This window comes from Nycticebus coucang, chromosome 24 (genome assembly GCF_027406575.1).
Source record: "Nycticebus coucang isolate mNycCou1 chromosome 24, mNycCou1.pri, whole genome shotgun sequence".
NCBI lineage: Eukaryota > Metazoa > Chordata > Mammalia > Primates > Lorisidae > Nycticebus > Nycticebus coucang.
In genome coordinates, this window is record NC_069803.1 from 19,380,900 (window position 1) to 19,406,472 (window position 25,573).

General features: G+C 40.7%; 1 protein-coding gene across 3 annotated transcripts in view; it reads left to right on the forward strand.

Annotated features, from left to right (window-relative positions):
- Positions 1-25,573, forward strand: part of LOC128576510 (arylamine N-acetyltransferase 1-like) — a 73,740-nt gene that overhangs the window by 37,709 nt on the left and 10,458 nt on the right. Inside the window, exon 1 of one of the 3 annotated variants that reach the window (XM_053578706.1) lies at positions 24,279-24,466. The exons of 1 other annotated variant lie outside the window; for it this stretch is intronic. In XM_053578706.1, the coding sequence (XP_053434681.1) occupies positions 24,365-24,466 (102 nt within the window). In that variant the 5' untranslated portion in view covers positions 24,279-24,364. Of the gene's footprint in view, positions 1-24,278; positions 24,467-25,573 lie in introns of those variants that run through there. One more of the 3 variants, XM_053578705.1, reaches the window with a different exon arrangement.

Below are 25,573 nucleotides of genomic sequence, written 5' to 3' on the forward strand. Positions count from 1 at the left end.
GTAAAAAGGCAATGCTTGAGGCTGGATCATTTATAAAGAAAAGAGATTTATGTGGCTAACAGTTCTCCAGGCCATCTAAGAAGTGTGGTATTTGTCTTCTGGTGAGGGTCTCAGGCTGATTCCACTTGTGGCAGAAAACCAAGATGAGCCAAAGATCACAGAGTGGGAGAGGAAGCAAAAGAAGAGGAGGCAGAAGTCTCTGTCTAACAACCAGCTCTTCTGGGAACTAGTGGTAGAGTGAGAACTCACTCACTCCCCACCCCAGGGAGGGCATAGTCTATTCACGAGGGATACCACCATGTCACCCTCTGTGGAGTGCTATGGTGTCACAGCTCACAGCAACCTCAAACTCTTCGGCTCAAGCGATTCTCTTGCCTCAGACTCCCAAGCAGCTTGGACCACAGGCGCCTACCACAATGCCCAGCTATTTTTTGTTACAGTTGCCATTGTTGGTTGGCTGGCCTGGGCTGGGCTTGAACCTGCCACCTTTGGTGTATGTGGCTGGTGCCATAACCCCTGTGCTATAGGCACTGAGCTACTTTTAATATTGTTATGTGGTTCGATAAGCCAGTATAGAATAATTCTTTGAAACACTTTGGGTGTTCCAATAAGCTAGCATAGAATAAGCTTAGTACAGAATTCTACCTTGTTGTGTATACAATATAATAATAGTGCTAGTTACATGAATGAAAATAGTGTTATTTCTGTAAAACATCATGTTCAACACTCTGTTGCTTTATTGTACACTCTAAATACAAATGTGTAAAAGATATTCAACAGTGCTAGTTGTGAGTGTGAATTATTAGACAGTGGACCCTTGAACAACATGGGTTTGAAATGCACTGATCCACTTACATGTGACTTTTATTCCATCTCGCCACCTCTGAGAGAGCAAGGCCTATGTCTCCTCATGTTTCTCCTCCTCCTCAGCCTACTCAGTGCGAAGATGTTAAGGATAAAGACCTTTATAATGATCCACTTCTAGTTAACAAATAGTATATTTTCTTTTCCTTATATTTTTCTTAATAACTTTTTCTCTAGCTTATTATATTGTAAGAATACAGAATATAGTACATGGAAAGATCAAAATACAGTGTGTCCATGAAGTTCGTATGCAATTTGTTTTAAATTGTACACCCCAATTTATTTAGGTTATTGGTAAGACTTCTGGTTAATAGTAGAATATCAGTCAAGTTTTGGGGGAGTCCAAAGTTATACATTGGGGTGGCGCCTGTGGCTCAATGGGTAGGGCGCCGGCCCCGTGTACTGAGGGTGGTCGGTTCAAACCCAGCTCTGGCCGAACTGCAGCCAAAAAATAGCCAGGCGTTGTACCAGGTGCCTGTGGTCCCAGCTGCTGGGGAGGCTGAGGCAGGAGAATTCCTTGAGCCCGGGAGTTGGAGGTTGCTGTGAGCAGTGTGACACTATTGCGCTCTACCGAGGGTGATAAAGTGAGACTCTATCTCTACAAAAAAAAGTTATACATCAGAGGCGGAGGCAGAGTAAATAAAAAAAAAAGTTGTACATGAATTTTTAACTGCACATGGGGTCAGTGCCCCTAATCTCTGAATTGTTCAAGGGTCAACTCTGGTGTTATTTTTGTCAGAGGTGTGTCAGTGTCCTCTGCTGTGACTATGACTTACTACTTTTCAATCTCTCTTGTAATTGTGGGATAATTCTATGCATAATTCTACAAAGAGTACAGCCTTGGTTAATTAAGTTAAATAAGCAAATTAATGATGATCTATATCTTTAAAGAAAATGAAATCTTTGTAGATGCATACAGCATCTTTTGTAAACCTATTATAGGTACGTATACCTTAGAGGGTGATGCATATACTGGATGTTTTATGTAGTAAATCTTTCAATTAGTAACTAGCAGAACAGGTTCTAGTCCTTGCTCTGCCACTAACTAGCTATTTCACCATGAGCTAGTCACTCTCCTTATTTGGATCTTAGTTTACAAAGGAGCAGATATTGGGCAACAGAGCATCATTGTGCCTTTTAATCCCAACTTTCTCCAACTCATTATTCATAAGCTACGTGTGTGGGTAGATGTTATTTCTGTTCTAGAAACTATAGCCTTTTCTATTGACATAAAATATTTTGCAAATTTATGGAATACATGTATTGGTAATATGCACAGACTCTGTAATAGATCAGGGTATTTGGGATATCCATCACCTTGACTATTTATCATTTTTGTGTTGGTAACATTTCAATTCTTCTCTTCTAGCCACGTTTGTACAATGTGTTGTTGCTAACTGTAGTCACCCTACTCTGCTGATTTTTCCTATGTAATTGTGTGTTTGTACCCAGTAACATAATTGTATGTTTATCCCCCCCACCCGCAAACCCTTTCTACCCTCTGTTATCTGTTATTACTGTATTCTCTGTTTCTTTTCATCTCCTACATAGGAGTAAGATGTAGGAGATATTTTCTTTATCCAGTTGTCCACTGATGGACACTTGAGTTGAATCCACATCTCTGTTACTGTGACTAGTGCTGATATAACGTGTGAGTGACGCTATCCCTTTGATAAACAGATGCCTTTTCTTTTTGGATAAATGTCCAGAAGTGGGATTAGTGGATTGTATGGTAGTTCTATCTTTGTTTTCTTTAAGAAATCTCTATACTCTTTTCCATGGTATGGTGGTTATACTAATTTAGTTTCCCACCAAGAGTGTATAAGAGTCCCCTTTTCTTTACAACCTTGCCAGCATTTGATTTTTAAAAATCATTTAAATAATAGTCATTTTAACTGGGGCAAGAATATCTCTTTGTGGTTTTGATCTGCATTTCCCTATGATTAGTGATGAACATTTTGTCATGTACTTGTTTTTCATTTGAATGTCTTCTTCTGAGCAATGTCTATTCATGGCCTTAGCCTACTTTCTCATGAGTTTTTTTGTTTGTTGAAGTTTTGAGTTCCTTGTATATTATAGGTCTTGTTTTCTTGTAGAATAAAGAGTTTGCAGATAATTTCTCCCATTCTGCAGGTTGTCTGCTCACTCTTTTGATTCCTTTTCTGTGCAGAAGCTTTTTAGTTTAATGTAATCCCATTGTTTGTTTATTTTATTATAGCTATCTATGCTTTTGAGGTCTTAGCTATGATGTCTTCACCTAGACTGGTGTATTTAAATGTTTTCCCTACATTGTTTTTTAGTAGTTTTATAATTTATGGTCTTAGGTTTAAATCTTTAATCTATCTTGAATTGATTTTTGTGTAGGAGTCCAGTTTCATGTTTCTGCATATGGAAAGCAAATCTTCCCAACACCATTTGTTGAAAATGCTGACATGCTGCCATCTTGATGTCTTTGGGTAATTCCCAGCTCCCAGCAATACCACATGTGCATCCTTTGGGTCAGCTCCAGCCTCACATCCAGTAACCTTTTGTCTGTTTTATCTGATTTAAGTATAAGCAGAGCCCAGGTTATGAATGAGATAGCTTCTGTAGGTTTGTTCTTAAGTTGAATCTGTATGTAAGTTGGAACAGGTATATTTACCTATTATTTGTAATACCTTTGTTTATAACTATGAGTTAGATGTTTGTAATTCAGAGACTTTCTGTAATAGCCTCTGTTCATAAGTGTGAGTTGTATGTAAGTTGGATGTTTGTATCGCAGGGACTGCCTATAAGAGCTATTTCTGCTTACTTTTAGTTTCCATTTGTGTGGAATATCTTTACATCAGCCTTTTGAGCTGATGTTGTCTTTCCAGGTAAAGTGCATTTCTTATAGGCAGCATATAGTTAGACCATGTTTCCTTATCTATTCAGCCAGTCTTTGTCTTTTAAGTGGAGAATTAAATCCACAGTTATTATCAATAAGTGAAGTATTATTTTTACTGTCATATTATTGTTTTCTGTTAGTTTTTTTTTGAGACAAGAGTCTCACCATGCCACCCTCAGTGGACTGCTGTGGCATCATAGCTCACAGCAACCTCAAACTCTTGGATTTAAGTGATTCTCTTGCCTCAGCCTCCCAAGTAGCTGGGACTACACAGGCGCCCACCACAACACCTGGCTATTTTGTTGTTGTTGTTGTAGTTGTCATTGTTGTTTTAGCAGGCCAGGGCCAGGTTCGAACTCAACAGCGCTGGTGTATGTGGTTGGAGTTGTAACCACTGTGCTGCATGCGCCAAGCCTGTTTTCTGTTGCTTTTGTGTATTAGTTTTCTTTGCTTTTTGTCTTATATTTTTGCCATTGTGGTTTTGTGGTTTTCTGTAGTGGTATTTTTTGAGTCCTTTCTCTTCCCCATTTGTGTGTTTGATTTACCCAGTGAGTTTCATATTGTCTTTTTTTTTTTTTATGAAGGTAAAAATTGTCCTTTCACTTCTAGATTTAGAACTTTCTTGAGAATATCTTGTAGGCCAAGTCTAGTAGTGATGAATTTCTTCAATGTTTGCTTGCCTTGAAATTTTATTTCTCCTTCATTTATGAAGGATAATTCTGCAGGATGTGGTATTCTTAACTGTCAGTTTTTTCTTTCAGCACTTTGAATATGGCATCCCATTCTTTTATGGCCTAGAAGATTTCTCTAACAAATCCACTATTAGTCTGATGGGGATTCCTTTATAGGTGACTAGATACTTTTCTCTTGCTGCTTTTAGAATATTCTCTTTGTCTTTGATTTTAGTCAGTTTGAATATAATGTACCATGAAGAAGATGTTTTTGCATTGTACCTATTTGGGGAATTATAAGCCTGTTGTATCTAGAGGTGTAACCTCTTGCTAGACTTGGGAAGTTTTGATTTATTGTTTTATTAAATATGTCTTGTAACCCTTTCATTTTCTCTTTGCCTTCAGGGACATCGATAATTTTAATATTCATTTGCTTCATGATGTCTCAAATGTCTTAAAAGTTTTGCTCATTCTTTTTATTTATTTTTGTCTGACTAGATTATTTCAAAGCCCCTCTCTTCAAGTTCTAAGATTGTTCTGCTTGATTGAGTCCTTTGTTTAAGCTTTCACATGTATTTTGTATTTCATTCAATGAATTTTTCAGTTCCTGAATTTCTGCTTGGTTGTTTAAAAAAATGTCCATCTGTTTGGTAAATTTCCTAACTACCCATGAATTTTCTGATTTCTATGTATTGTTTTTTAGAATTCTCTTATATCTTGTTGAACTTCTTGAAAATCAGTATTTTGAATTCTTTATCTGGAGTTTCATGAATTTTTTTTTTTTATTTAGATTGGTTTCTGGACAATTATTTTGTTCCATTGGAAGTGTTGTATTTCCTTCCCTTTTTATATTTCCTGTGTCCTTACATTGATATTTGTGCATCTGGTGCTTCTTCTCATCTTTTGAATTTGCTTTTGTAGGAGAAATTTTTTTTTTTTTTTCCGTGAAGATGTGGGTTGAGTAGGGCACTTTGGCTTTGACTTTGGGTGCATGCAGTGGTATAATTTTTGTATGATTTCTTTGGCTATAAACAGTGTCAGTAGTAGCTATGATTTCCTAGGTGGCTTAGGATATGGTTTCGTGGGAAAGTTTTACTAGTATCTAAGATATCAGGTAGGCCAGTTTGGGGCCCCATCAATAGCAACAGTGGGATGAGCATTCTTGTCCTTGGGCCTCATGGTGTACACTGGTTCTATGGCTAGTGGGTCCAGGTGGGTTGATCCTTGGGCCTCCAGGTTGTTTTCTGAGATGCTGGTTAGTAGCAGTAGTGGGCTGGGCATGTGAGTGGGTTCATGAATCCCTGAGAAGCAGATGTGGTGGGTGATGGTAATAGCAGTGGTGGGGCAATCCATTAGAATCCAAACATTCTGTACTGATGTGGGTCAGTCCCTTCATCTGCAGGAGGCATATGCCAGGTGGGTGCTAGCTGTGGTGGTATCAGTAGGTTCTGCAATCTCAGCCCTTGGGGTAGGGAATGTTCATGTGTCAACAGTGGTGAACTGGGGTGGGTGATCCCCAGGCCTTTGGATAGCATACTTAAGTTTGGGGGGAACAGGACCAGGCCAGTGTACTTATTCTTACAACTCCTGGTAGTACATTCAGGCATTGGCTATGATAGGCAGGAGAAGGGTGGTCCTCAAACTACCAGCAGAACACTCAGGTGAGGGCAGTGGTGGCTGTGCTATGGGTCTTCCACTGGGGAGGGTGGAGCCTGTCTCAGTGGGAGCAGTGCATGCCAGCAGCTGAGGGGGAAAGCAGTTTGTTCATGCCTTGGTCCTACAGTAGTCCACAGCAAATGTGATGGCATTTTCCCTCAGAGTGCATGAAAGTACCTGACCTCTTTTTTCCCTCCTTGGCCTGGCAGAAGCAGCAGCATTGACCCCAAAGGAGGACTCAGTCCACTGGGGGATGAGCCCTCAGAATGGTGCCATGCTGCATCTGCTCAGAAATTCGAGCCTGTGGAATTTGGTGTGAGCTTCCACTCTGGAGCAATGCCTCTGTGTTATCTTTAAGTCACTCTCTATGTTAGCCTCAAGTACTGAGAGTTTCTCTCATAGCTAGGAGAGACACGTAGAGCTCTGGGGGTCTCTCCTTTACCCTTTTCTCACATCCTGGATCTTCTCTGAACTCCCAGCCACTCTCAGTCAAGCATGCTCCTTCTTTGGTTTTGCTTCTCTTCTCTATTGAATTCCAACGTCCTCTCTTAGACATTTGAAGTATAATTATCCACTTACTATTTTGGTTTCTTTCTCATGTTATTAGTGGCACCTAGTCAACCATCTTGTACCCACCCTCTATCTCTGTATTTATACAAACTGCCTGGGTTGCAAATTAATCATAATTATAAAATGAATGCAGTCTATGACTTTTCCCTCCTAGTCACGAACTCCATTTTCCTAGTAGACCATTTATGCTTTTATTTACCTTTTACCTGGAACCCAGCTCATATCTGACTGCAGAAAAGTATATGGCTGTTAGTTGGAAGTTTCTCTGTGAGTAATGAGGAAATGCAAATAATGAGATGAGAAGCAACTCATGGGATTCATAAGGCATGTTATATAATCCATCAGGACAAAGGTTTGCCAGCAAACCTTGGGTGAGTTGATAACTCCTAAAGCTATGTGTTAGTTCCTTTATGGGCAAATGTTTGTGAATGCATGTATAATCAGGCACTTTCAAGAGCAGACGTACATGTTTAATTATTTTTCAAGGGTATTTGTGATCCAGAATAGTTTCAGAGCCAGAGATAATAAAATATACCGTTATTTTTCTCTTGGTCAACAAGTTACAGTCACAAACATGCTTTCTGGAGGGAAGTAGAGCAAGATGGCTGAATATAGCCCCTGAGCAATTCCCTCTGCCTCTATTCATGCAAGAATGCATCTTCATAAGAACTAAAAGCTCAGGTAAGAGAGCAAAGCACTTGGTTTTAGCATAATAACAAGAAAAGACACATGGAAGAGTATAGGAAGGACAATCTTATATTGCCTGCACCACCCTTTGCCAACCTCAGAGAGTGCCACGTAGAGAGAGGGAATGCATGTGCTTGGAAGTGAGTGTGGGAAAGTGCTACCTCATTGTAGTAGAACATAGCACTGGGCAGAATTCTGCCAGTGCCCATCGAAGTAACAATTATATCACCCTGGGCCAGAGGGGAATCCACTGCCCTGACAGGAAGAACTTGAGTCCTGACTCACTTCACCACTGACTGACTTTGTTGGTTTCAAATCTTTTTTTTCCCCCCATTGGCTTCAAATCTTGATTAAATTACGGTGGCAGCAGGTCATAATGACTGCAGTCCTTGGGCAAACCCTGGTGTTCTGCTGGTCTTGAAGCCTGTGGGAACTGGGTACAACCTAAGATGACACCAGCTGGGACAGTCATGGGAGTGTGTTTGTCACCCCTCCCCAGTCTTCAGGCAGTATGGCACAGAGAGAGATTTGTTCCACTTGGGGAATGAGAGGAATGAGTATAAGGAAATTTCTCTTGCAACAAAGAGCCACCCCAGCTACACTAAAACAAAGTACTGAATAGAGTCCTAAAACTCCTGCAGCACTGCTCTGCTTATTCCAGGCTAAAAGAGAATCTACTGCCCCTGTAGGACAGAACAAGTCCTTCACCAGCTGACTAAAGTGGACTCGGGCCTTGAATAAAACCTCAGTCGGGCAGTAGTGACTGCAGGCCTCGTGCGAGTCCCCGATGTGTGCTGCTCTGGGAGGCTGTGGGCTTTGGGTCAGCCACAGTGTGGTGCCAGCTGTGATGGCCACAGAAGTGCCTTGCTACAACTCCAAGAAGCCCAGAATGGAGAGAGACTCCTTTCACTTGGGAGAAAGAGAAGGAAGAGAGTAAGAAACTTTGCCTGGGAATCCAAGGAATTCTTTCTTATCTTCCTTAAGTCCATCAGAGCTGGCTGTATAGCAGTCTGAAAGAGTTGCAATTTTCCTGGACTTAGGGTGCCTGATAGTGCTGAAATGGCTGTAAGGACCAAAGCTTTAGGAAACTCAACATTCAGTCCCTTTTAAATTCTTGGAATGCCCTCTGAAGAAGAGGGATGAATACAAACAAGGCCAGACTGTGAAGATTGGAATAACGTGTATCTCTTTGATGCTCAGACATTAGTGAATGTCATAAGAATCAAGAACATTCAGGAAAATATGACCTCACCAAACAGACTAAATAAGATGATAATGACCACCTCTGACCTGACAAAGATATATAACCTCTCAGATGTGGAATTCAAAATAGCTGTTTTGAGAAAGTTCAAGACACTTTGAGAAGACACAGAGAAGGAATATAGAAATTTATCAGAGAAATTTAACAAAGAGATTGAAATAATTAAAAAAGTATTCTTTAGCTAAAAATATAATTGGTAAATTAAAAAATCATTAGAGTGTCTCAACACCAGAATTGATCAAGCAGAAAAGTAATTAGTGACCCTGAAGACAAGCTATGTGAAAATACACAGAGAGGGAAAAAAAGAAAGATAAATTTGAAAAAAAATGATGAATGCTCACAAGATCTAGAAAATAGCCTCAAAGGGGTATATCTAAGAGTTATTTTCCTTAAAGAGGCAGTAGTGAAAGAAGTAGAGTTAGAAAGGTGTTTTTTTTTGTTTTTTTTTGTTTTTCAAAAAACTCCACAGATATTTCCAACCCTAGAGAAATTAATGAGTGTCCAGGTACATAAAGGTCAAAGAATACCAAGAAGATCCGACCCAAATAAGACTATCTGAAGGAATATAATAATCAACCCTGAAAGGTCAAGGACAAAAAAAGCATCCTAAAAACAACAAGAGAAAAGAAGCAGATAACATATAAAGGAGCTCCAGTATGTCTGGCACCAGACTTCTCAGCAGAAACCTTACAGGTCAGTAGGAAGTGAGATGATGTATTCAAAGTGCTGAAGGAAAAAAATTATCAACCAAGCCAGATATGATGGCCCATGTTTATAATCCCAGCACTTTGGGAGGCCAGATCAGGAGGATCACTTGATGCTAGGAGTTTAATACCAGCCTACGCAACATAGCAAGACACCATCTCTATGGAAAGTAAAAATATATATATATTAGCCAGGCATTGTGGCACATGCTTATAGTTCTGCCTATTCAGGAGGCTGAGGCAAGAGGATAGCTTGAGCTCAGGAGTTTTAGATTGAAGTGAGCTATGAGATGCCACTGCACTCTAGCCCAGGCAATAGAGCAAGTCCCCATCTTAAAAAAAAAAAAAAAGTCAACTAAGAATCTAAGAATGCTGTATCCAGCAAATCTGTCTTTCAATAAACATGATGGAGAAATAAAATATTTCCCAGGCAAAGAGAAGACCACCACACCTGTCTTCTGTTATTGTACACCTGTACATCTGTTATTGTCAATAAAAAAGAGAAAAAAATTTTAACAAATCCCACTGGTATTTTCTGGCTGAAATAGAAAAATCCACCTTAAATTCATAAGGGACATCAAATAGCCAAAATGCTGTAGTCTTGAAACAGAAAAAGAAAGTTGAAGTTTCCTGATTTCATATTATATTACAAAGTTGCAATAAACAAAATAGTGTGCCACAGGCATAAGTAAACATATAGATGCAAACAGATATATAGACATATAAACAGGAATAGAGCACCAAAGTAAACCTTCACATACATGGTCAAATGATATTTGACAAAGTGTTAAGACCATTTGGTGGAAAAAATGTCATTTCAAAAATGGTGCTAGGAAAAGTAAATATTCACATACAAAAGTCTAAAGTTGAGCACACAATATACAAATATTAGCTCAAAGAGGATCAAAGACCTAAATATAAGAGCTAAACTATAAAACTCTTACGAGGAAACATAAGCAAAGACTCACAACATTGACTTGGCAATGATTTCTTGACTATGACACCAAAGACACAAGCAACAAGAAAAAATAGAACAAATTGGACTCAAAGAAATTAAAAATTTTTGTGCTATAAACAGAATGAAAAGACAATCTATGGGATGTGACTATAATTTTTAGAAATCATATATCTGACTAGGAAAATATTCAGAATGTATGGAGAATTCCTGAAAACAACACCACCACCAACAAAAAAAACCCAACTGAGTTCAAAAATGAGCATAAGACTTGAGTATTTGTTTTTGCAGATGATATATCAATTCTCAACAAGCACACAGAAAAATGCTAAACACCATTAATCATTAGGGAAATACAAGTCAAAACTATAATCAGATATAACCTAATTACTCATTAGGACGGCTACTGCTAAAAAACAGAAAATCACTGAGGATGTAGAGAAATTGGAACCCTGCACAGTGTTGGTGGGGATGGAAAATGGTGAAGTCACTGTGAAAAACAGTATGACAATTTCTAAAGAAAAATAAAATAATATAATTACCATATGGTCCAGAAATTCCACTTCTGGGTATACATATAAAAGACTTGAAAGTAGAATCTTGGGATGTTTACACATCCATCTTTACACCAGTCCTATTCACGACAGTCCAGGGATGGAAACAACCTAAGTGTCCATTGATGGAAGAATGGACAAAGAAAATGTGGGACATAGAATGACAGGAAATTCTGACATGGATAAATCTTAAAGACATCATTTTAAGTGAAATAAGTGAGAAACAAAATGGCAACTATTATACGATTGCAGTTCTGTGAGGTACCTAGAGTCGTCCAATTCACAGAAGCAGACAGCAGGATAGAGCTGGAAGGCTGGGTAGAATGGGGAGCTGCTATTTAATAGGTAAAGAGTTTCAGTCTGGGAAGTTGAAGAATTTCTGCAGATGGATTGTGTTAATGGTTATGTAACAATGTGAAATTTAAAATGGCAAATTGTGTGTCATGTGTATTTTAAAATATACATGGGATATGACACAAAATATATACAGGATATGACCACGAGAATCTTGTTCTCTCCAGGGGAAAAGGAAAGTGTATCACACAAGAGAAAATCACAATTCAATTCAAGAAGAGGGGCGGGGTAAGGTAAAATAAATAATCAAATTATTTTAGAAAGAAGTTCAAAGCACAGTAAATATATGCTTTTTTTTTTTTCACTTTTTTTTGATCAACATAATTTAAGTGTGCTGCAGAAGTTTACCTACAGGTTCAAGTGTTCTGTGAGAGCAAAAAGGTTGAAGAACACTGGTCTAGATTGTTCTGTTTTTCTGTCTCATGCTCTCCCCTTCCACCCATCCCATGTGCACAGAGGCAAAGAAACACAACACACACACACACAGACAAGCAAATGTTGTAAATCTGTTTTCCTCCTACTCTAAGAATCACCAGACTTATTTGATTGACTCTCTTTTATGGCCAATTTTCTTCCTAGCATTTATATCTTTTTTGGCAGTTCCCTGAAGCAGAAGGAAGTATGCATTTTGTTGCCAGGCAACGAGTATCTCCAGAATGCACATGGCTTTTTTTAGATGGAAAAGGGAGTGTTTAATTTTTGCAACTGAGGTTTGATTTCAGTTCTTGAAAGGTCACTCAAATAATTCAGAGTTCTGAAGAGTTTTTCAGTGTAAATTGTAAGCCCGGCCTTTCCCTTCATCCCGAGGGGTATAGGACCAGGAACTTTCAGCCAAGTTGTCCCTGTTCCAGGTCTCCCACCCTGTTCAAAGGGAGATGTTTCTGTCTACAAATAACAATGAACCCGGCCAATCTTTACCAAAAAGGCAGGCTTGACTTAGCCTGAGAGGCTAAGAAAGTATAACAGAAAAAAGAGAGGTTTAGGTAGGTATGCATAAGGAAAAATTGTGGCACTAAAACAATTTAAACCGATACCTTTTATGGGGAGGGGGAATTTTAGGGTGACTGCAGGAGGGAAGGATATTGCTTCAAGATGATACTGGAGCAATAAAGTCAGATGTTACCTACTGTACCTCATTTCTTCATAACTCACAGAAACTCACATACAAATAAGCAAAACACCCCTTTTGATTTTTTTAAAATCTTTTTACATTTTTCATTTAACTTTATTCAAAAGATTGATAAAAAGTAAGGCTCGAATTCCTTAAAGATGACACTATCTGTTCACTTCCCAGAGTCTATGGTCCAGTGAGGACAATGAAAAATTTTCAGTTTTCTATTTTTCCTATTTTTCATTTATTTATAATTTCCCTTCTCTATATTTCCCTCGGTGCTCTATTGCTCAGCCACTCTGGGAGATGCCAATGTCACTATTTATGTCATTCTTAAATAGACACAATCTCATGTGCTACCTCCTCCAAGATGCCGTCTAGTTTCCATGATTAGTTTTTCCCCCGTAGTCTACACGTCTGTTCCTTTATGAAAAGATTTGGCCCTCTATACCTAGCAGAAGAGTTAGTTGCTTAGAAGGTTTGACAGCTCAAGTAGCTTGCAGATTTCAAAGTTTGATTCATTTCGGTATGCCCCTAGTGTTTAGCACACACGTGAGTACTCAGTGCTTACATAAATGAGCTGCGGTTACAGGCAAGTTTATCAATAGAGACTTCACAGTATTCTCATAGTCTAGCACAGAGTTTCTTTCTCGGGTGTGAAAGTTCAAAGTCATGATTCAAAAACATATGGCAAGATCTTCAAGACTCTCCTAAAAGAGAAAACATTCTATCCGACACAGTTTTATTTTGTATTTTCTAATCCTTTGAAAATAAGTAACTTCTGTGGAGTTAAACAAGTAAATAACCCATTAATAAAAATGTTAAATTAACCAGAGCATCTGGAAATAAATTCATACTGACCAAGAGGTGAAAGGAAAGAAATATATTTATATGCATTATAATAACACTGACAGTTTCATTTTTTTTTCCCTTGCCCATCAAAGTGCTGGGTGCTATAATGCTTTTCTCAGAAACATTATGTGTATATATTAAACTGAAAGCAAAAAAAAAAAAAATTCACTTTCTAACATAAAATAATCACTGGTTCTTTAAATAGTAAAGAGGAGCTGCCATCTAGAGCCTTGTTGCTCAGCAGTGCAGCTGTGTACCTTCTCTCCTCTCTGAGCCAGGAGTCCTTCCCACTCTCTGTTGGGATTGAAGCACTGGCATTTTTCTGGAAAACCACTTTTCTAGCCTTCTGTTTTTAAAGCTGTTACCAGATCAAGTAGAGTAACTAATGAATTTTGAGTTTTCAAGTTCAGACCAATGAAAGAGCAAAGTAGGAGCTCAAAGCGCTCATAGACATCCAGGCTTCCACGTATAAACCAGAAACCACCTAGTAATTATGCACTTGCCCCAGTAACAGAAGAAGACTACTATGGAGGAGGTGAGGGAACACCTTTTTTTTTTTTTTTTTTTAGGCAAGCAGTGACTCCTAGCAGCCTTCAAGATCTGGTGAAAAAGAGAAGCAAACAAAAAAATTCAGGAAGACAGTAGAACAGTGTAAGCCTTTTTTGGTTTGTTTGTTTGGTTTCTTTTCTTTTCTTTCTTTCTTTCTTTTTTTTTTTTTGTTGTTGAAGTAAAATGACAACACATAACTTGTAAAAAGTAATGGAAAAATTTTATGTGGGAAAATTGACAGAAGTTCTTTCTTGATACCTTTAAAAGCTGGCCAAGTGGTGGTACCAAAGGCTTTCGAATGAAGCCAGGAACACGCTAAATGAATCCAGTATGTGACGAAACTTAACAAGCGATGGGAAATCAATTTCTCTGTACAGTGATACCTCAGGGATAGTGCAGGTTTATTTCTAGGCCTCTACAATAAAGTGAATATCACGCTAAGGTCACACAAATTGTTTTGGTTTTCTGGAGCATTTAAAAGTTCTATTTATACTGTGATGTAGTCTCAGTGTGCAATAGAATTATGTCTAAAAATATGTGCCCACCTTAATTTAAAAATATTGCTAAAAAAGTCTGGCACAGAGAGACAAAGTGAGCGCATGCTGTTGGAAAAATGGCAACCACAGACTTACTTAACACAGGGTTGCCACAACTTTTGATTTGTAAGAAAATACAGTATTTGAGAAGTGCAATAAAGTGAAAAGCACAATAAAATGAGGTGTGTTTGTATTCACAGAGAAGAATAGTCTAGTTAGCTGTAAGCCCCCTGAAGATATGGAAAGCCAGGCACATAAAACACGGCATGGTTTTCAGCGTGCCATAAGCTGCCCAGTCCCACGTTCTCTTTTGTCTCATATTCAGACGTGGGAAGTGTCATTGTTCCCTCTCTCGTGTTCTTGGGTGATGCTGGGAAGGGTGTGAGGTTGGCGCTTGCCTCCAGCCTGCTGAATGAACAGGAAGGAGACACGTACTTTCTTGGCTTGGATTTTCTCATCAGTCAGACCAACGGATCAAAAAACAATTTCTTTCTTCACTTTTAAATTTCTTATTCTATTGTCACTCTTTCACTTATGATTTCTGGGAAAAGCCACAACCTTTCCCTCCTCTGATTCAACAAGGTGAAAAAGTATTAGGGGAACTGGGTGCCGTGATCCTAAATTCTTTCCAGTTCTGTATTTCAATGATTTCCTGTTCCTTCGCCAAGGAGATAATAAAATGAAAGGGACTTACGTTTGAACTCAAGGCCACGTAATCACAGATTTTGGGAGAAAGAAGGATAAAATAGCATGTATGACCCCGAATCATGAGATACTAGAAAATTAAGTGTGAAATGGGTTCAGAAGGAAATTCTTCAGAGACAGAAAACAAAACAAAAACCAAGGCATGGCACCACCCATTTCTCTAAATACTTCTGTCAGGGGTTATTTACAAAACAGAGAAAGGCAAATAGGACAATAATAGCTCTCATCCGGTGTGTACACGTGTATAGAAATCTGAATAATGGAAAACTGATGATCCCAATGGCATTTCATGGATACGTGTTTCATACCCAGCTCTCCAGTGGGGATTTCCTGGGCATGTACCTGCAACTAGCTCAGCACAACACTAGATGTCAGTAGATATGGTAAGAAATGCGGCCTTATCTAGTGATTTGAAAATCAGGGGAATTAATTCCCATCGACTGCACGGTCCATTCCTGCAGGTTTGTTGCATCTTTTATTCTATTTCTCGGTAGCAATAAATCTTTTTCAACTCAAGTGTCATATAACCTTGGTAATCATGGTTTCTAATAGATCTTTGAATGATGCCTTATGAAGTCATCCTGATGGTTTCCAGACAATGATTTTAAAATAATTTTTAAAAATATTATAGTACTGAATTGCTGGCTCTCATGTTTTCCTGGGAATGTGAATAGGCCTTGCTTCTCTTTCTTCTTTCAGCATATCTATTTATCTACTTACACACACACAGCTATTTATGGAGCCATCTACGTAAGCATATATAAACAACACAATGGACCTGGCTGCTTGATATAGTGGGTAAAAAACAGGACGAATAATCAAGAGACTCATTGGAATTATTCAGGGCTGTGCATGTCACATCACTGTATCATTTGGGGCTTCAGTTCTTATAAATAGTAAATTAAGGAATGAGAGTGTAGGACCTTTAATTGAAGTCTCTTTTAGCTCTAGCATTTCCTAGTTTTACATTCCTCCTAAAAACAATCTTAAACCACCATAGACAAAGACGATATCCTAGTACTACCAGAGATCAGAAGCCTTTTATCTCAGTGATGCAATTATGTTTTCTTCTGGTAATGTCCTGGGGGAGAGAAGCTGAAAGCAAAATTGACAAGGGACAGGATGAAATCTTTATTAACTGCTTCAATTTTGTAACTATAATCCTGGCTTACTGATTACTAAAACAAAGCCCAACAAGTAAACATAATACCGGAGGTAATAGTTGGGTGAAAGTCTTGCTTGGAGCCTGTGGCCAGGCTCTCAGTGCCATTTACCCAGGGGTCCAGTGGCAAGCCAGGTAAGGAGGAAGGATCCCATGGAAATGTTCTTAAATACCACTTCTACTAAAAAGGGTAATCGTTTAAAGTGACAGTGCTTTTTCTCATCTGGGGACAAACAAAACACTTCATAATAACAAATGCTTTTTCTGGTAACAGTACCTGACTGTGGGCTGTCTGCATTTCTGGCAGGAAAGGAAAGAAGAGCACTGAGAGAAACAGCAACTTAATTCTTTGTTTAGCCATCGAGAAGTAATTACCTTTCAGTTTTCCATATACCTGCTAGAAAAGTTCATCACGATGTTTAACTATCCACAGAAACAGACCTGAGGGGAACCTCGACCCTAGAAATGGATATGGATGGATAGGTCCCAAAAGCATGAAGAAAGCCTCCATGCTCACCCCCATGTGGACAGAATTTCCAGCATTGTATTGAATCATTGGGTATTCATAACGTTGCTGTCCTATTCAAAATATAAATATTCCCCAAAAGGGGCTACAGGGAAGCTGATATCTATCAGTCCCTCAGTATAAATTATCTTATAATGTCACTTTCTCTCCAGCAGCCAGCAGACTGGAAGGTCTTGGAAAACAGAAATTGTGAGAGGTGTAGACAGAGTAAGGGAAAAATTGTGTGCTGTGGACCCACAGACAGAAATCTCCCCTACAATATTCCTAATGCCTATCCAGTTTGCAATCCCTCCAGAATCCCCAACAACTTCCTATAGCTGAACACTCATTTGTCAATGAGCCTCTTAAGACATGTTTCAAAGAACTATGCTTGTGTCAGTTGCCTGTCTGAATGGCTGGGATGCCAGGCTGCCAAGTGCAGGCCCCATGCCCTTCAGAGAGGAAAAGGAGCTAAGAGGTGGATTTCACCTTGGGCTCCACACCAGCCAGGTTTCTTAGCTGCCACCACCTATATAAACTCTTCTTATTTAAACTGAGAAGCTCTTTATCATAAGAACATCCAAAAATTTTGACATTGGTAAGGTTTGGTAATAAGGCAAGAATGCAAAGAGATAAGGGTTAGTGAAGATCATTCCTGAGAAAGGGCTTGCTAAGGTCACTGGAAAATGAGTTCCACAGCTGCTGAACTGTCCCCACCATTCCTGCCCCCAGCCAGACTCTCTGCCACATAGTAAAATCCTAGATTCACTGCAGCCCACAGGATGACACCCGTTTTTTGTGTCCCTCCTTGGGATTCAAAGGCCTTAATGTAGCATCGGATTGGCTATATTCTCATTCTTTGAGATAGAACAACTATCTTCCCAGCCTTCAGCTTCCAGTGTAGAATGTTGGGCCAGCGTCCTCATCTTGAAATTCGGCCCAGATGGGACATGTGTTTGGATGCTACGAAGCTCCAAACAATTGTCTGATGTTTTAGCCATAACCGAACCAAGGTTTTGGAGATGAAGAAGTATGTAAAATAGGTCATTCTTTTGTTCTCTTTAATTTTATGACATCAGACACTAAACACAGTTCTGTATTATTTCCATACTCTTCTACAAATGAAAAACATGAGGTTTAAAAAAATTTTTTTTTTCCCTGTAAAAACAGAGAGTCTGAATTACCAGGGGAGAATTGTTGCATTTTTAGTAGGATTTTGCCTCTAACCTTCTTTATCCCCTAAAGTTTAGGATCGATATTCCAAAAGCCTCATCCAAGGCTTCTTTGTTCTTTTCATTTTGAGGAAACCAACTTTAAGCCCACAGATTGCTAACAGAAAAGGTGAGAAGCCAGAGGCAGCTTGCCATTTTAGGCTTAAAAAGGGAAGACACTTTCCCTTGTTCAAGACACTTGAACCCAATTTCCTTGCATCTGAATAGTGAACAAACTGCCTAATTTTCTGGGTTGATTGAAACTCAAAGCTGAATACTCCCACTACCTACCCTGGAATGTAGGCTCCATATGTGCGTACTGGGAATTCTGACAAGAGTGAGTGACAGCCTAATCCCTGTCTCTCTTTATTTCGGTGACCTTTTCCAAGAGGCAAACTCAACTGTGTTTGAGTTTGAAACCTTGTACAGCTTGGAGAGAACTGAAGACAATGTGAGAATTAAGGACATAAAAGGAAAGATGATTTCACTTCAACAGACATGTTCTCTAAATATGGTAAGAGTAATACATTTTGAAATATACCTCATTCTTTCCCTTCTGAGTCTCGCAGAGATCATCCTCCCCCTCAGTTCTCAGCAATCCTTAAACCATTAAAACTAGAACATGAGATTGAAGCTTTTAGTCTTGAGAAAAGGAAAGGAAAAATATTTTCTATGAAGGGGAAGAATGCAATGATAAAATAGAAGTACCCAATTATGTTGGGTTGAGGAGGGACTTTAGAGCCACAAGGTTGGTGCCATGTTTCTCAGGAGCATGACATTGTGACCCAACATGGTTTCAAAGAAGGCAGAGGTGCCTGACGGAGGCACCCATTTGGGTGGACCTCAGGGGAGCATCTTAAGGCTCCACCCTCAAGTGTAGAGTCAAATAAAAGTTGGGAGTTAACTACTTGCGAGATGGAATGAGAAGTGCTGAGAAACACAGTCAATTGGGACATGTCCAGGGTCAGAATGTCAAGGCTGCAAGATGCAGACTCTTAGAACTGGAGGCAATGGCAAGGTCCAGGACCACTAGACGCTGGGAAGGACCACTGTATTTCAGAAGTTAGCAAAAGAAGTCCAAATACCAGTGGATGCTAAAGTAAAGAGTCCTTGCTCAAAGATCATACAAGGTCAGACACAAACCAGATGCCCTCTACGATTGCCTGTGATACTAAACATAAGCTTTCTACTTCTCCCAAATGCCATTTTATGGAGGAAGAGGAAAAGGAGAAGAGAAAAATAGCCCAAAGACAGTTAACACTTTAAACGTACTGAGTCAAATTGTTATGAATCTCGCTAAGCACTGACCCAAGTGAGGTGAAATTTTAAACCAAAGTCAAGGAGATAATTTGAAGGAGGAAAAATAAGTGCCATGGGAAATAACAGTTCCAGAGTAAATCAAATTCAGGAATAGGTAAATTTTTAGAAAGGCATTTGTCAGTGTCTCGGTTGAAGTGCATACATTTTGCCAGCCATATAATGAAGCACATTTTGGGGTAGCCGGCAACCAGAAAGTATTTGTGGCATTTGTAATTTGAGTGGTTTTATGATTCTCCAGCTGAATCCATCAGAATTTTGGTCCCTGGTCTTCCCTTGCGGGCAGTCTCCCACAGAGACCAGATTATGGTAAAAGATGCATAAAACTAGCCTTTAAAGGTGCACAATTTGTTTTGCTATAACTCAAGAGACCATGGAAGTAAAAACTATCACTATAAGACTGGAAGGGCCCTCTGGGATCAATTAGTTTATCTCCACCATCCTACAGAGAAAGCTGAGATTCAAAGAGGCAGCAGAACTTGATCCAGGTCCCACATGTAGAAATTGACACAACTGGACATCAAACTTGCAATATCTAATGATAAACAACCTGTACATAATTACACCATAGTGTGCTTGCTTCTATAGTATGGTACATAAAAGAACTCCAAGAGTCAGAAAGGAGAGTGACTTCATCATGAGAGTCACAGAAACAACATGAAAACTGGTTCTGAAGTGAGAAAACTTTCAAGCTGTGTAGAAGAGGGAATCGAGAAAGGATATTTTTAAAAAGAAGAAGAAAGCAGCACAGAGGTGTGTGGTGCACAGAGCTGAGTGGTAGAGTTTTAAGTTGGAAAGGGATCTCATGTTCTCTTGTCCATTCCAGGCTTTTCTGTGGACCTTTATTCCTTTCCATACTGTCCAAGAACATGGTCCATATCCATGGACCAACACCCATCTTTCTGGACTGGGTTCTCATCTATGTAAGCAGTTTGGGAACAGGCACATCCATCTCACTTTGTTTCCCAGGCTAGAGTGCCATGGTGTCAACCTAGCTCACAGCACCCTCACACTCCTGGGGTCAAGCGATGCTCCTGCCTCAGCCTCCCCAGTAACTAGGACTACAATCACCCACCACAGCACCCAGCTAATCTTTCTATTGCTAGTGGAGACAGGGTCTTGTTCTTGCTCAGGCTGGTCTCGAACTCCTGAGCTCAAGTGATTCTCCTGCCTCAGCCTCCCAGAGTGCTAGGATTACAGGCATGAGCCACTGCATCCAGTCCCATCTCCCTTCCTGCAGCATACATTCCAGGTCTTTTGAGAACTCCAGAATCCAGTAAAGAGGTTGTAGCATCTGAAAGAGCGCAGAGCCAAGAATGACCACATTGAAATGGGGAAGAGCAGTTTCACTTTGCCCACATGTGGCACAGCTAACTTCTGAGACAGATCCTCTTAGCCTGTAATTCCTACCACGGAGACAGTAGGGAGGAGCGTGTCCAACATTCCCACCTGGTAAGGCTGTCCAAGGGAACTTCTTCCGTCTTGCCTTCCTCAGGCAGCTGAAGGTTCCAGCAGTTTGAATCTACGGACAGGTAATAACACAGAGTTGGGATGTGTGGCTCTTGGCATTTGGCAGATCCTTGAATAGCCAGTGTGGACCCCAATAGTTGCACAGTTCCCAGCAGCCACACAGCTTCCAGTACTTGGCACGCCTCCCTGCAACCGATGGGACCCCCAGCATCCTGTCCAGCCTAGGCAGCCATACAGAACCCGGTATCCACCCCAGGTTGCAGCCACCAGCCCTGATTGCAGTTGCCAGTGCTGATCACGGCTGTCAGTGTAGATTTCAGCTGCCACAGCAGGTCCCAGGGGCTGGCATATACCCCATTGTCCCCAGCAGGGCCACAGATCTCAATAGACAGTGCAGGTTTTGGTAGATGGCATGGATCTCTGAAAATGGCACAGATCTCTGCAACCGGCATGCATTTCAGTTGCCAGCTTGAATCTGCAGGATTTGGAGAAGGCACATAATCTTGAGACAATGCCTTTATGAGGGATGAAAAGAAGAGGAGCTTGTACGTCCTTGGTTGTACGTAATTCCAAATCTGTCATTATGGTTTGAGAATTCAATTGTTTTCTTTTGTATAAACACAATAACAAAGTAATAGTTTCACCTAAAATAATACAACTATCCTCTGATTATGATTTTCAGGATTTTAGACTTTAGGGATTTTGACCTATCAGGACTTCAATATTTGGGATTATGTCGTTCAGGATTATGTCTGTTGGGATTATGATCCCAACCCCAATAAATGGCACAGAAAGGGAGAAGTTAGTTGTCTTTTTTTGCAGATGACAATGTGTTATATAGGCAGTACAGTCCACCAAGCAACTGTTAAAACTAAGAAATTCAGTAAAGTTGCAGAAAAGTAAACCAACATATAAAATTCACCAGTACTTCTATATGCTAACAACAACAACAACAACAAATCCATTTCCAATTGCTGCAGAAGTAAAATAACTTAGAAACAAATTTAACCAAAGGAAAAAAAGATTTGTATATTGAAAACTGTAAAATATTGATGAAAGAAATAGAAGATAAGTGAAATGAGGGTGGCGCCTGTGGCTCAATGAGTAGGGCGCTGGCCCCATATTCTGAGGATGGCAAATTTGAACCTGGCCCTTGCCAAACGGCAACAAAAAAATAGCTGGGCATTGTGGCGGGCACCTGTAGTCCCAGCTACTCAGGAGACTGAGGCAAGAGAATCACCTAAACCCAAGAGCTGGCGCTGAAAAAAAAAAAAAAGATAAGTGAAATGAAAAGATATCCCATGCTTATGAATCAGAAGAAAGGATATTAAATATTTCATAATATCCAAAGCAATCTATAGATTCAATACAATCTCTACCAAAATTCCATTGACATTTTTCAAAGAAATAGAAAAAACAATCCTAAAATTTGTGTAAAACCACTAAGTCTCTGAAACAACAAATTCAGTGTTGAGCAGAAAGAACAGATTTCAAATTCACTCTTATTTCTTTGGTAAAGGTACTCTTTTCCTGGAATAGACATCAGAGGTATCATTATATGAGGTCTGACAATGAAGTTCCTGAACTTGAACTAGAAAAAGTACTTTGAGGGGCGGCGCCTGTGGCTCAGTGAGCAGGGCGCTGGCCCCATATGCCGAGGGTGGCGGGTTCAAACCCGGCCCCGGCTGAACTGCAACCAAAAAATAGTTGGGCGTTGTGGCGGGCGCCTGTAGTCCCAGCTACTGGGGAGGCTGAGGCAAGAGAATCGCCTAAGCCCAGGAGTTGGAGGTTGCGGTGAGCTGTGTGAGGCCACGGCACTCTACCGAGGGCCATAAAGTGAGACTCTGTCTCTCCAAAAAAAAAGAAAAAGTACTTTGAAGGTGGGGCACAGTGGCTCACAGCCTGTAATCTTTACACTCTGGTAGGGTGGATCAAGTTGGGTGGATCACTTGAGGTTAGGAGTTCAAGTCCAGCCTAACAAGAGTGAGTCCCTGTCTCTACTAAAAATAGAAAAATTGGCTGGGTGTTGTGGTGGGCATCTGTAGTCCCAGCTACTTGGGAGGCTGAGGCAAGGAGTTCACTTAAGCCCAACAGTTTAAGGTTATTGTGAGCTATGACACCACAGTACTCTACCCAAGGTGACAGAGTGAGACAAGAAGGAAAGAAAGAGAGAGAGAGAGGAAGGGAGGAAGGAAGAGGGCTTTGAAGGGTGGACTAGGTGCTGACTTCTGTGCATAGCATACCAAGGGCAGTACTTTGACAGTGACCATAGTGATATTTAGCAGTGAGGTATGTAGCACTTTTCCTAGAATGAGTCCTCAAACTTAATTGTCTGATCTCATAGTATACCCCTAAAGTTGGTAGAGTGAACTGTTCCAATAAGGAAGTGTCACCCCAGGGTGACACTTCCTGTCTCTGTCCTGTCTGCTAATCCCTAATAATATGCCAAGCAGTGGAATTTTCATGAATTATTTTTTGGAAAAGGGTGGAGAGTTCTTGAAATGTCAATCTTCTCCTTTGTTAGGCCATTTCTGGGGGCTGCTGTGGCATTTCTAAACTGTCATGGTGCAAGTGGATGTGATGTTTACTATGTTAATGATGGCAGATCATTTGAGGGCACAATCACCTTGATTAAACTCATGTTCCAAAGACCCCCCTTTTTGTGGCCTTGGTCATGCACTTTATGCTTTCTTCACCTCTGTCTGGTTGGTCAGTTTTTGGAGATCCCCGTGCTAGACCAAACATCTGCTAACTCCGAGGAAACCCCCTTGACATTTCATCTGTCTCTTCTTGGACGCCCCCTCCTGTCAATTTGTCCCTCCTATTGTAGACAAAGCATCTTCCTCCTTATCCCCACCTAACAAGTCTTATTATGAAAGGTTAGGTAGACCAAAGGGAGACCCTGGTGGTCCCTGCCATGAAGGAGCATGAGCCAATTTCACATATTTACCCAGATTGGAGAAATGTTCAAAGTCAGAAAACAAAGATTACACGACAGAATTCAATAACACATCAACAGATTATACATTACCATCAAGTGGCATTTATCTCTAAAATGTCTTGGCTTAACACATGTAAATCAATTGATGTGATACATTACATTAAACATAATGAGGGACAAAACCCACAAAATCATCACAATAGATGTAAAAAAAAATCATGTGGGGCAGCACCTGTGGCTCAACAGAGTAGGGCACTGGCCCCATATGTGGAAGGTAGCGGGTTCAAACCCAGCCCCAGCCAAAAACTGCAAAAAAAAAAAAAATTATGTGGCAAACATCAACAACATAGGGGTACATGGTGTCTCAAAAGTCACCCCAAAGTCAACATACATAGGAAAATGGAAAATTATTGCCAAAGTTACCTTTATTTACAATAGATTACAGAATTTTACATAATCCTTCATAACCCTTTATAAAATCCTCTACTTGTAAGGAAGGAATTAGCAGAAAAGTGTGCCATAAACTGGGGTTGTGATTGAAAACTTCCCTCTTCCCCTTCGTCCTCCGGAGGTGGTTGGATCTGCTCTTGCAGGACCCCTCCCAAGCTCTCACCTTGCCCTTCACTTGTAGGAAGTCTGCCATCAGGCTCCCAGGGGACAGGAGCTGGGTGACATCCAAGGGCACACTCCGCCCAGCCCGGGGCGTGGGGATCGGAGAGAACGGACTTCTCCAGGCTTTCCCAATGAGAAGATCTGAACGAGAGGGTTACAGGGGACACCTGGGGTCCGGCAACTACATTTCCCAGAGTCCCTGGGAAGACTCCAGCCAGACGGGTGGTGGTGGGGAGACACTTTGAAAACCAATGAGAGCGGCTGCTCTTCGGACTTTGAAAGCCAGACTATTGCGTTCAGCCTGGTTCCTGGTTCCTAGTTCCTGGGCACAGGGAACTGATCCGCCGAGCTCAGTAAGTAACTTGGACTTTAAAACTGGGGTTTAAACGCTTTAAAATTGGGGTTTAATCCTTTCTCTCCAACGTGGGTACGGGATCTATTTTCTGTTAATCCTTTCTCCCCAATGTGTGTAGGGATCCAGATTCTGAATTTCCTGTTCCAGCGTGTTCAGAAAGTTTGGCTGGTACAGACTTTGAGTCTGATGCCACAACTCTCTATAGCATTGTGGTGACTTTACCAGGTGCTTGATTCATGCCCCTGGTTTCGAATGACAGCCCGACCTATTTGTATCTGTGAGAACTTGGCTCAAGTCATGTCCCTTCTCTACAACTTGGTTTCTCCATCAGTAAAATGGATTTAATAATCCTGCTTAAAGGGAGGTTGCGAGGGCTTAGTACACATGTGTTAAACGATAGTTACTGTTTTTAAAGTGAACTTTCTCCACTGGGTTTTCCTCTTCCATACCTGTAACCACTGCCTCCTGTCCGCTCTGGGGACTAGCTGTCCCAGAGAACCCACCTGTCCTGAAGGTAGCACACTCCTGACAGCTCCTTCTGCTATCGCATTAACCGATCAGAAAACTCCTGAGGATGGCGAATGTCCGGTGAAGTTGCTGTCCTGGGAGGTTGTGCTGGGTTGTCTGCAATGTCTAGGGGGTTTCCTGGGGGAGGAGGAGGGTAGAGCCTGGTGGAGTTTTAGTGGGGATGTCTCAAGGAGCTGTAAATGACAAACATGAATTCCTTAGCTGTCAGATGAGGGCATCAGCCCCCGAACACAGGTGTGCGGAATTCCCCAGGGGAGAGAGGAGCTCGACCTGGCCAACAGCCCCTGGTTGGGTGGGATGGGCTTTGGGCTCTGGACTCTGCTCTGGTGCTCTGGCGGGATGCCCACAGGGTAGTATGCCTGTTCTGATAAACTGTTCTTTCCTTCCTCTCGGCCCCTCCTTTTAGTTCGTGAAAGGCACCCCTGTCCTTGAAAAGGAACTTTGTAACTGTGGACTGTCTAGCTGTGTCCTGCCCGAGACTGAGACTGAATCTGGCCTTCCCCCTGTTTAGCTCCATAGCAGTTGGCCTGTCCTTTTGCTTCCCGGGATTGTGGCAAGTTCCCACACTTCCTGTCTG